This window comes from Oryza glaberrima, chromosome 3 (genome assembly GCF_000147395.1).
Source record: "Oryza glaberrima chromosome 3, OglaRS2, whole genome shotgun sequence".
In the NCBI taxonomy this organism is placed as follows: domain Eukaryota; kingdom Viridiplantae; phylum Streptophyta; class Magnoliopsida; order Poales; family Poaceae; genus Oryza; species Oryza glaberrima.
The window spans coordinates 27960791-27973465 of record NC_068328.1 but is presented as its reverse complement, the minus strand read 5'-3'; the positions used below and the strand labels follow the sequence as shown (position 1 = coordinate 27973465).

The 12675-nt window shown below is 39.2% G+C and overlaps 1 protein-coding gene across 9 annotated transcripts; it reads left to right on the top strand.

The window, feature by feature from the left end:
* Positions 1–2731: 2731 nt before the first annotated feature.
* LOC127765914 (uncharacterized) lies at positions 2732–12126 on the top strand. Of its 9 annotated transcripts, none has more exons than XM_052290889.1 (20): positions 2732–3075; positions 3534–3677; positions 3802–3883; positions 3973–4050; positions 4163–4222; positions 4312–4416; positions 5315–5425; positions 6057–6098; positions 7085–7186; positions 7260–7348; positions 7467–7582; positions 7659–7771; positions 7879–7921; positions 8010–8101; positions 8982–9030; positions 10798–10868; positions 11174–11287; positions 11411–11526; positions 11633–11678; positions 11765–12126. In XM_052290889.1, the coding sequence occupies exons 2-20, from the start codon at positions 3601–3603 to the stop codon at positions 11795–11797; spliced, it is 1539 nt and encodes a 512-aa protein (XP_052146849.1). In that variant the 5' UTR covers positions 2732–3075; positions 3534–3600; the 3' UTR covers positions 11798–12126. The 9 variants fall into 9 exon arrangements, with proteins under 9 accessions (XP_052146849.1, XP_052146845.1, XP_052146848.1 ...); XM_052290885.1 differs by having other exon boundaries at positions 3534–3700; positions 11633–11673; XM_052290888.1 differs by having other exon boundaries at positions 3534–3700; positions 11633–11673; positions 11749–12126.
* The last annotated feature ends 549 nt before the right edge of the window (positions 12127–12675 follow it).

Genomic DNA, 12675 nt, shown 5'->3' with positions numbered 1-12675 from the left:
GCGAACTTCACCCCGATTTATATTTTTGTAGGCGGTCGTTTGGCTTCAAGGGTCATGTCCGACTACAAAAATAAGACCCTTACGTTGGGAAAAATTCTTTTTCTAGTAGTGAGATGGGCGTCGGTACAACGGTATACGCTTGCTAGCGGAGGTTGCTTTGGTGGGATGAGACGGGATAGCAACACCGGGGAGAAGGGAGGTTGTGGGTGAAAGCATAGCCATGAGTCTTCTAGGCCGACAATGATGACACCTCTAGGCATCGAGATCCCTCCTTAGGACATTGTCGAGACTTTAAGATTCCTTCCTGATGGGTCTCTTCCAGTGAAAATCAAGTCTAGGATTTTTTTTTGACGTGTGGCACTTCCACGCGTTGAATAAGAGGTTCTAGTTTCCCACCTCCAATTAGTTTGCGCTTCGTCAATGCTCTTCGAAGTCACTGTTGGGTTAGCGTGAGGATCGAGTGGTCTCACCTTCTTCCTCAACAACTTCTTCTATGTGAGGATAATCAGCAGTTCGCGCATGGTTAATTATCTTCTATGTTGCAAGACAATGTATTTGTACTCTTTGAGGGTTCATCGTAACCGGCTTGGTGCTGTCTCTTTTCTCATGTTTGTATAGGAGTCTCGATATGGGGTAGTGTGTGTGTGTGTTTTTTTTTTCTGGTTAGAGCTATCTAGGGTTGTAATTTTATATTTTTTTTTCTACTATATCGATATAAAATCTTGTATTATCTTATACTCCAGTTCGTTTATAAATAGATGAGGAAACCCTAGCTGATTTTTTCTCCATATGCCTCCATGGCAGTTCACGCCATACATCTCACTTTATCGATCGCTACTCGCTAAACCCTCACATGAACATGCGTACGTGTGCAACGACTAATCCAGTGGGCCGCACGCACACAGATTGAATTCCCGTTCCTTGTCGCCGGCCATGCGCTGCTGCGTATCATTGTCAATATATCGGCGTCTTCGTCACAGAAATATGGAAATCTGGTCAGGAGAAAAACACCATGGGTGCCTGGAGCTGACCGGGGAGGAGTCTATCTACCTTGCCTAACGACCAGTTGTAAAAGTGGCATGTCGCTCTCTCTCCCTTGCTGCTGCCCTCGTCGCTCCAAATAGCTAGCTCCTTGTAGAAGCAATGGCTATGGTTTTTAATCAGCTGGTTGATGTGGATGGCTAGGATTTTATAAAGATTTAATAGTCCCTGGGCTGAGCTGGGTTGCAAAGGTTTGTTTCTTTATCCTCCTTTCATCACCCACGTTATGGCCTAATGATTTTTATTTCCATTGTAGCAGTTTAATGCAACTTGGGAGACCATCATGTACACGATTTAGGACAATGTGAGTTAGTTAGATATTCATGTTCTAGTTGCGCATTGTATAGTCTAAGGTGAAAACATCTTTAAGGTTATCTTGGTTATATAGAATAAACGCGGCATCTTATAAACATGGAAGTGTGTGGTGGTAGTTTTAATTAGGCTATACCCTTTTTCAAAGCTCCGACATTGGAAAGCAAAAGGAATTGACAATTTCTTCCTGTTAATGAATACTATATCCGTATCATAATATAGCAATATAGGACCTATGAAATATCTTTTGTTCTATATAAAATGTTCCGTTCGGACCTATGTTGTTTTATTATAGGCCAGAGAGAGTAGTCTGTTTTGGGCGGTTATGTTGTATGTTACTACTTTATACTATAGTATGTGAAAGGGAATGGTATTTGCCCATGGTGATTGCAGCTAAGTTCTAAATATTCGTACGGTTTATCTACAGTAAGTACCATTAATCCTATTTTTGTTGATACTAATACAAGATTTTCTTCTGCAAACAGAGGCAAATCAAAATGGATTTTTTATCCAATCATCGTTTGGTTCTGATCTTTGAGTTGTGAATTGTAACACCATCAGTGTCCACCACACAAGCAAAAAAAAAAAACGTAACGAGCTGCAGTCACATGCGTTCCTTGGAGTTGGAGTCCGGCAAAATTTGCTGCATTTTCCAAATCCACTTGTCCCAACGAATCGCCTTTCCGGGACGACAGGGAGAAGAGGACCACGCTACTTTTTTCAAACGCGTTCCGTTTCTTTTTTGTTTTTGTTTAGGAACAGCATGCTCGAGAGGGAGTAAACTAAACTAAAAAAAAAAATAAAGAGGGCAATCAAGTTGTAGAATCAAGTTGCATCTTACATAATTCGGTAAAATCTTTACGGAGATCTATTCAAACGCAAGCCCCGTGCTCCTCCCGTAACATCGTCGATCTCCGTAGTCCCATGTGTGGCATCGATCTCCAGCTTCCTTGCCTTGCAACTGATTGATTATTGCTCGTTCCTTTATGTTTCTGAATTTCTTGCGCTGAAATCTGAATCGCTGCGCCTTCGCGTCACGTGTTTTTCATGGTTCGCACCTGCGAATTGCGATTGGCCCCATTTGGGATATGAAAATTTTGCTTCGGTTCTTGCGAGAAATGACCTGAAATTTCCTTAAAATTCCCGAGTTCCAAAAATGCCTAAAATGACCTGCTCTAATGACTCCATTCTAGTATATTCCCTATCGCTGGCTAGTGACCACTTTACCAGGCGCTTAACGGCGCATTTAGTCGAGCAGTTGAGCTAACAACGACCCCTGAACTGAGTATTGTTCGGTTGGGTCTGGCATCGGATGTTTCCGGCCCAGTTTAAACTTTCCGGCACGGCCCACCAGCTGTCACAAAGGGGAAGAATCGATCATTCGATCTCCGCGTCCCCTTGTCCTCCTCCCTCTCCCTCGACACCACCCCCCGTCTCCACCCTCCCCGCCGCCTGCGCCGCGCCGCGCCGCGCCGCCGCGGCGATCCCCACCACGGCGACCCGCGTAGCCGGCGTGTCCTGCTGCTTCCGCCGCGTGCTCTCTCGCCGGTGACCCCTCGGCGCCCAAGTCGACCTCCTCCCCCCCGCCCCCGCGCCCCCTCTGCCTTCCCCCGCTCCCGTCTCCTCCCGAGCTCGCCTCGCCCTCCCGCCCGCCCGCCGCCTGCGCCGATCTCCATCCGTCCCGCGCGCGTCTGCCCCGTCGCCCTGCTGCTTCCGCCTCCGGTGAGCACCCGTGCCCATGAACAGCCTCTTCCTTTCTCTCGGTTCTAGCCACACCTTCTCGCTTTTGCCTTAACCGTATCTTCTCTTCTAGATCTGTGGAAGCTAGGTTTCTTTCTGTCTTAACCTTAGTAACAATAGCAGTTTTTTTTCCCCAAAAGAAATTTGGGGTTGAACTGAATCAGCAGCATATGCCCCACGACCCACGTTAGGTCCGCCAATGGTGGGAGATATTGTGTGTTGTGATGTATCTCCTCTTTGATTGACCCGTTCGTGGACGCTGCCATTAGTTTGATTGGATTCATCCTTGTGTAGAACATAAGCGAATGCAACACAAGCGATCGGCCTAAAGTACTAACTTATAGTATTATTAATGATCAAACTAGGTAGAATTAATCCATGTGCTGTGTTTTTGTTATGCTGCCATGTGCTTGATCAGCTGATACTCCTACTTTCTACAGAGGAAGAACATGCGTGATCCATTCAGTGCCCCAGTCGATTTCAATAACGAGAATCACCGTGCTGGAAATGAGCTTACCAGGACTAACATGCCGTTGTCTGTTGGGGACTATGGTTTGCAAAATGGTGACGCTACAACCTTTGCTGTAAACACCGACACTCTAGTGAGGTCCTTCATTCTTGTGAGAAATACAACTATTGTGGGCATACTCGTAGACTGTACTCACTTCTTTGTTTATTGAGAAATGGGTCTATACCTTGTGCTCACAGGCATCAACTCCAGGGTGCATCCCTCCAGAATGACTTGACTGCAGAAGATTCTATTACTCGTTTGATGGATCCAGAAACTAAGGTAACTCTGCAGGAATCACACTGGCAACTGGTTCTTTCAGTTTGTACTCCGCTTTCTTCCTTTTAAGACCCTTTGCTGTTTTGTTGCAGGGGTTATACTTCAGATCACGGTCACAAGAGGAAGAGATCTTATTGCTTCGCAAGCAAATTGCAGATGCTTCTGTAAAAGTATGAGCTAGCCAGTGTGACTTTTTAAAATTATTTTACACACAAATACTTTTAACGTTTTCTCCTACCATTTCTGCTTAATTCCAATATCAGTTACTTCTTATCTTGGTAGGAGCTACAGTTGCTGAGCGAAAAACATATTCTGGAGAGGAAGCTTTTTGACTTGAGAATGGTCTGAATGAATGATTCAATTTCATTTTACTGCATGGCCAAATTGTGAGGCATTATATTGACCTATTAACCCAAATCTTACTGTGGTAGGCTGTTGATGAGAAGCAGGAAGATGCTATATCTGGTGCTTTGAAGCAGCTAAGCCAGAAAAAAGGCCATGTCAAGGAAAATATGAGACTAGCAAATGATCTGAAAGTATGGCGCTACTGTACATTAGAATAATGTTGGCACAAGATTAAAAAAAAAAATCTTAGTTTGATTGTCAAAACTGAAAAAAAAAGAGACTATTTCTTTAGGTTGATTATTTATATATTATGTTTTTATTTAATAGAATATGTTTCATGCGCAATGATAAATTGGCTTAGACGAATACCAGTGATGCCAAATTTATGTCTAAATTGTAATATGCTACGACAAAATATTTGCTACTGAAATTCCAAATTGACAGACAATGTTGCTTCCACATTTGCTTTGAGGGGCTCGAAATTCTTAGATTGGTCAAATGAATAAAAAGGTTTATGTCAAGTTGTTTTATGGTCCCAAATTATAACTGTGAAATCTCCCTAGGAGCCTAGAAATTCTTGCATTAAGCACAAAAAGACGGAAGATCTATGTTGCTTCTTTTGGTGGTCGTTGGCCCTTGATTGTAAAGGCTCAAATTAATCTCAAATAGGTTGAATTAGATTTACAGATATATTACAGTTGGTTGCTTGTGTACTGTCATATTAGGAACATAAAAAAATGCCTCACTTTCTTTAGAACTCAACTCCTATAGTCACATTGCTTCATTCATGGGATTTTTCAGTTGCACGCTACTCCAAAGCTTGTAATTTTAAGAAGAAATGGCAACTGCTGTGAGTATAGCGATCATCATTAGTTCTGAGTCCACATGTCTGTTAGTGTAAGAATGATTAACAGTTTACTGAACAAAGTTCAGGGTGGTATGCTTATAGTTAATACAGCTGTTGTCCTTGTTTTCTGTTTTGCATTTGGCTGTTCAACCTCTGTTCGTTACTGCCAACCACTTTATAAGTTCATTACATGCCATTGTCTTTTTAACAATTTAGATACTAACTTTTGATTATTCTTCTAGGGTGAGGAAGAAGAGCTATTCTTCTTCACTTCTTCATTGCTTAGTATGTTAGCAGAATACAATGTTCGCCCACCTCAAATAAATGTTTCAGCCATTACAGCTGGTACAAAGGTAACTCTTTCTTGATCATTATCAGTTGAATTGTCCATAATCTGGGAATATTTATCATAGTATTATCTCAACTTACACCCTTTGGATGCTCTTATGGTAATAGTGGTGAGTTTTTCCATAGACTGTTGTATATGAGCTCACAATTTGTTTACCTATGTTTTGCTAACCGCCTAATATAAAGTATAATCAATAATGAAGACTGAAAGTGAGGGGAAATAAGACGTACTGATTTAACTTCTGCTTAACAGCCACCTCTGCACAATGTTACTGTGTCACTCCTTATCAATAAGCTACAGATTAGTCTAATATATGTTGCCTTCTATGTTGTTTACAATAAGATTATTACATGGTTTCCACTTAGCATATTTGTTGCTTGGGCAACCAACTGTTTATGCAGTTTACTTAGGCTTAAAAAGCTGCAAAATAAACTAACATGTTACTTATTTTTGCTACTATAGTTATCATGTCAATTATTTTGGCATTCTTTTCTTGAAATCTCTGGTGGTGGAGTTGGTTCATTTACTTACCTAGATTAATATTTAAAACCGGACATATTTAGTAAATTCTTTTTGATATTTTTGCCCTGTCTGATATGAGGAAGTAATACATTTCTATTGGCCATAATTTTCAGCGCTTGTACCACCAAATGCAATGGAAGATCAAATATTTAAATGTAAGTGACCATAGTTATGTGAACTCTAGATATTGAAAGTATTGAATGCTGCACTCTCTGTTTGCTTTTATGGGTGGTCATCAGGGCATCTGCCAGGATTCTGTGACTTAAAAATGATCACATGATGACAGTGTGTTTGGATGAAAGTAATCATACAGGCTCATATTTTGGGTGACTGCAGCCTAGTTAATGTTGTTTCTAGAAGTAAATATCGACCGCAAAAAGTAGAGATATGAAACTTTCATGCTGTTATTCAACATCTCTGAAATTCCTGTGTCCAATCAGGATAAGCATGTTGTTGCCTTGTTGGCTGTGCATGAGTGTGTGTTTGTGGTGGAAAATTCATGTAAAATATGTTCACACTTGCTTTTACTTTTTAATGGAAAAATAATATCTTGCATGCAAGTAATCCAATACAATGAGATATGGGGTGCTGTTGGACTTTATTATTTATGTGCTGGAGACATTGGTGCAAGTAGATTTTGTATATCTGTTGGCATGGCTGCTCATTGACATTGTACGCACCCTGTTTTAATCAGCTGTAGTAGGCAGCTAGGCCACATACAAGGAATGGTCCCTTGTTCTTGTAAAATTGGCTGGTTTGATCATATAATCAGTTTTAGATGGGGTGATTGAACAATGATAATTGTTTCGTTGTTCTTTAAAATGAGTGATGAATATGCATGCCCCAAGAGTGATAGATTCATACACAATTTCACATGTTTTAGAGTTACGTCAAAGCAATGCCATTTCAACTTGGTGCAGAAGGGCACAAGCTCACAGCACAATTATGACAGTTTCGAATATTTGCTTATGGAAGGTCAAATGTCAATTGAATAGCTTGAATATCATATAGTTGATCATGCCCTCTGCATGTTTGCATGTTACACCAGCCATTTTACATGTTATATTGTAAGATACTGTCGCTAATGAATTGATATTTCAAAAGATTTGTTTTAGACACTCAGTTTATTTTACTGATTCAGGACAGTTTAGGTGAGATAACTCAACCTGGACACATATATAATAATCCCAATCATCAACAAACAACGCCCTTGAGGCATGAACCTTCCTCATCTTACAATACGGTATAGAATACATGGCCCTCTAGCTAGCTTGTGTAATAATGTAGCACCATGCATGACCTGATCATATCTGCAGGATGCAACTAGGAACAATTTTCATCAGTATGCTCAAGATCCAAATGACCGAAATACTGGACAGATGTACCATGGATCCAATTATCATCAGTATGCCAAAGTTTTGTTTCAGAGATTCTTTTACGAATTACAGTTATTGGCTGTCCAATTAATCTGTCATCTGATTGAAAAGATCCTTCATCTGATGTTTAACTGGCCTTCCTTTCAGGGAAATAGTAGCTGCTACCCCCTCTAATTATTTTGAAGAAAATAATGGTCCTAGAGAAGTAAGATTAGACGACTCACAGTTTTATAGGCAGGATAATCAAGAGTATTCAGCTGATGGTAAATAAAGAGCAAATCAAGCAACTAGAAAATATTCCACATCATATCTATTGAATTTTTTGTATTTATTATCTAGATGATCCTTTGCCTGGTATTGAGGGGTTTCAAATTGTTGGGGAGCCTAGACCAGGATTTACATTAACAGCATGTGGTTTCCCTACCAATGGTACCACCCTTTGTAATTTCCAGGTGTGTTGTGTTCTGAGTTCTGATTCCAGATTGCAATTACTTATCTTCTCTATTAATTGTTAACTTCTGCAAATAAAACCTCTCATTACGAAACGTTATTGTTTTAGTGGGTTAGATATCTTGATAATGGCACCAGGCAGTCTATTGAAGGTAAATAAGAGATTATTGCTCATTCTATTTGTTGCTGCTTAGAAATAATTTGATTGTATTGATTAGCTCTCTATATTTTGCAATTCAGGTGCTACAATGTATGACTACGTTGTTACTGCTGATGATGTTGACACTCTTCTGGCTGTAGACTGCACGCCTATGGATGATAATACCCGTCAGGTTATTCACTTATCTGCTGTAAACTGCAGTGCAATGCGGTTATTTCATGTGGTCAATCATAGCATAGTGGCTAAGTCTAAAGAGTTTGGCAACATGCATTTTGGAACTTATCTCTTTGCTAACTGGAGGGAGTGTAAACTTTTAGACGTAAAGCTGTGATCCCAGAGAAGGAAATCCATCAACTGACTTGGGAGCCATCTCTCGTTCAGAGGGGGTTAAAACTTTTTTCTGTGCCTAGCTGTTCAAATTTTGGTCCTGTGTCCTGTACATGGTATTGCATATTAACCCCATTAATTGCTTTAGTCTGAATGTGTTCTTTTACTGGGAGTGTGCCATCCTCAATTTTTTGTGAGTCTTTCGGTGGCTTCTCATTATTGGTATTCTCTAGAGGCTTACATCCATTTTGGCTCTTCAACTACTTGTTAACTATATGGTTTGCATTATTATTTTGGGTATTGGAATCTTCTTGGCATTCTGATAGGCTGATCTTGTTCTGTTGTATCTTTTCCATCCTTTACTGCATCAATTGAGTAGTTTACAGAGTACAACCCATTTTTGGATGCTATTTCTTTATTGCATCAGCCAGAAAAAAAACTGAGTCATAAATAACTGTCCCTTTGTGTATTTGTGGTATTCATTTTTAGATATATCTGATATGCAATAAGTGTACATAAAGGTTGGCACATCGGCTTTCCTTTTTGAGCAAAGACGTGCTTGTGCACTGATAATATGAGTGTGCTTGAAATCTGTTGTTAATTCATGGGCTTGAACTTCTAAACAGAATTATCCACACCATTGACACATGGTTATTTTACTATGGCAGTAATTACACCTAGAAACTATGCATGTCAATTTGATGAGTTGCTCTTCTTCATTGTAGGGTGAATTGGTTACAGAGTATGCTAACAACGGGAGCAAGATAACTTGCGGTGAGTTTATGATGCATGCATTGCTGGCTTTTTGGACCATTGATTGAATGGATTATTATATTGCCAGTCCCTGCTTCAATTTTGTTTATCAACATATGGGAATTGTTATACTTTCAGTGGCACATTTTTTAAAATTTATTAAATAATGGTTATATTTTAATACAAAGTAGACAAAGGCATCCTGTTGGTAAAAGGGCAAGTTTTCACCTTCACAAGTTGAATCTTTATGATTTTGTAGGTTTCACTGATTAACCTTTGACATTATTTAATTAAAATTTGACCATAGTGGAAATATAATTTTTTGGGGCATATTTACCTTCTTTGAGTTAACTTTCTTGATGTAAGGCTTGTCATATTGTAGCAAAAACAACATTTTAATGTAGAAAACATCTGGATTTCTTTTTGCATTGCTAATTTTATTTTCAGGACTTTATTTGTAAAAACATAAATGGTTGTATCATTATTTCAAGCACAGTTTGTGGAAAAAAAATACTTGTTTGCTTACAGCAGTAACCATACTTATTGACACTGGACTGGAGATTGCTGGCTCAGCCCTCAGTTCACCCGTTGAACGGCCAATTTATATACTAAAATTTTAGCATGTGGATATTACCTTTTTTTCCTCTGAAATTGTATTCTGCTTATTGAAACCTGACTGTAGATTGCTGGCCCAGCACTCAGTCCACTGGTCAAACGTCTGGTCTTAAAATTTTAGTATGTGGATATTATTTTCTCTGAAATCGTATTGTGTGGTACTGTGGTGGAAGAAGTACCCAATTCATAGAGCTTAAAATGTAAAATTACGACACATGAAATTTATGAAAACCTATCTGTTGTGCCTTGCTCTTATTTTTAACTCAAAGCATTACTTGCTCTTATTTTCTCAAGGCAATTTTACTCTTATACTCAAGGCATTACTTGCTCTTAGGTAAACATATTAGTTGTACCAGGATAATAGATCCAGGGGCCTTGCAGCTTTGTAGTGGAGTAGCTATGAGGTGAAGGACGAAGAACAACAGTTAACCTAGATAAGTCTCATTCTTGGGTCCAAGCTCCAAAAGGATAGTATGTGCATGCTTTCACTTCCGACTCACTGTAGACTTTGCTGACAAATGCTCCACCCGCTGTGATGTACCACGCCTCCAAGACTTTTCCAGCATAATGAAACCATGGATCAAGCACAGAACAATGTTGCTTTGCCTAATATGGAACTCATATTCATTGGAAGAAGAAACAGGATAGATAGAAAGATTGTGTGAGATTGATAGGGGAAGATGTAGGATTTAATGAGAGTCTGGAGCGATGGCTCCACACACGATCACTCAGACCTGCTGATCAGTTCAGCCCAAGTCTTGGCCACACCATGTAAATAGAAATTTCTCAACTGATCGGTCATTGACTGTCAGATGCACCGGCGTCCTTATAAAACCACTGATTCGCCTTATTTTTAGGTCAAAGTTCATAAATGGTCTTCAAAGCAAAGCCATCACACACAACTGCTGATCCAATCCAGTTCTAATGACTATGGCTGAAAGAACTAGGATATGATAACTCTATTTGCTGACCCATCACTAGAACCATTGGATACAGACATCATGAATAATTTACCTGAAAATGAATAAGCTTTCCATAACTAACAAGAGTTTTTGTTTCTTTGGTCCCTAAGTAAGCATAATCTATACAATCAGTTCTTAAGCCACCATAAGTAACTACATGGTACTATTGCCACATTTTATAGGTTTCCTAAAACTATTCATGTTTCTGCAGATCCGGAGATGCAGAACACTATTGATATGCATATATCGAATGGGAGAGCTCACTTTAATCTTCTTGTGCTGGTATGTGTTTTAGTGTTTAAAATATCTACTTACCATCAATCTTTATCTTTACTATTACCTCCATCCCAAAATATAGCAACTTTTAGCTATGCATCTGGAGAAACACTTGTATATATAGCTAAAAGTTGTTATATCTTGGGGCGGGGGTAGTAAGGTATACTGCCCCATGATCAGAAAACATGTTTCGATTGTTTCTTCTTCAAGATGCCGTATTGTTACCATTTCCACTATGTTGTGCAGAGTTTTACTTATGCCAGAATACCCCAGAATGGAGGCTGATTTGCACCGTTTTGTTTGCGACGCAGGGATATTCTTCTGATGAGTGGGAACTAGCCATCTTGACGCTTAAACGAACTGGGTACCATATTAAGGTCAAGGATGAAGTTCTAACCGAAGAGAAATATTCATCAAATCTACAGGTATGTTCTCTTATGTATTTATTGATCTTTTTTGTGTTAATTTATAAATGCTCAAGCATATTGGCTATTTTGATTCACGTGATATGTTTTTGTTTGATTTTGCTATGCTTCATGTTTTGGCAGACAAAAATTCCAAATGGACGCACTACTCAATTTGTTTTAGTTAGTTCTGGAGGTGTAAATATACCATTTAACACACAGGGAATATCAGAACCAAATAACGAGGATAGCGATGTTAGGTGCCAACTGCCTCCTTAACTCCTCTGTTACTTGCCTCCTTAGTGCATTTTTTTGGTTGATGATGGGAATAAAATTCACACTTCTGATACAATCCTACTTCTGTAGGTTACGTGATCTAATCGTATTGGTCTTGAGAACTTTCCAGAGTAAGGTATCTCCTATATAGTGCATCTTTTCAGATATGTGGCTGTATGTTAAACCCTTATTTAGTCTCATGACAGGTTGAATCTAATGCAGGCATTAGATGCTAAAAGGAAAGGAAAGGTTTAGACTTGGATTCTGTGTAGAAGAATTTTGCTCATTGTTTTGTGCAGTCTTCACTTTTTGGATTTTGAGATGAAAGGACACATTTTAAGACTTAAATGGTGGTGTGTAGGCAAAAAAAAAAAGAAGATCAAATCAGTGTTAAAAATGTGTAGTATGTGTTGTTCTGCTTTTCGCATTTCTTTTCTTTCCCCATGTTTTCCCCCTCTGCTAGGTTATTTAGTTTTAGAGATACTGTTGTATTTAATGAAGTCTGAGAAAAATCCAATGCTGTAAGTAAACTTCAGAGGTATTCTCTGCAGCCATCTAATTTTGATTTATTAGTGCGACTGCAATTTTTTTAATCTCGTCACTGATGTTGTATTTAATTTTGTTCAATGGAGGAGGTCCTAGACCATGTGTAATTTTGTATGACTTTGGATTCCCACTGAATCCCGCTGCTGTTTTTTTTTTGGCCCTGGTAATTGCCGCCGGTGCCTCAAGTTGGTGAGATTGTGGCTTGCCTTTTACTTTGGTGCATTCCTGTTTGTTCTTTGAATTATGTTTTTCAAGCAATATCATCAAGCTTGTGTGCTAATCCATTCTCTGACCAGTAGTATCTGTGTTCATTTGGGACTATTTGTGAGATACGGGTGTACGGCTCCAGAATATTGTGTTTGATTGGGCTTATAGCCAATGTGTTAGCATTCCAATTTTTTGGCAACAAACCAAAAAATAATAACCAAATTACATTGCCCTTGCCAAAATTTTGGTATGCTTGAGAATGGAAGCAAACCAAACAAACCCTATTTTGCTGCGCAACCTTGTAATTGCTTTATGCTTTGACGTTCACACTGCATGAGAAAATCCACTAGTAGCTGTTTCATACTTAAGGGCTTATTCGT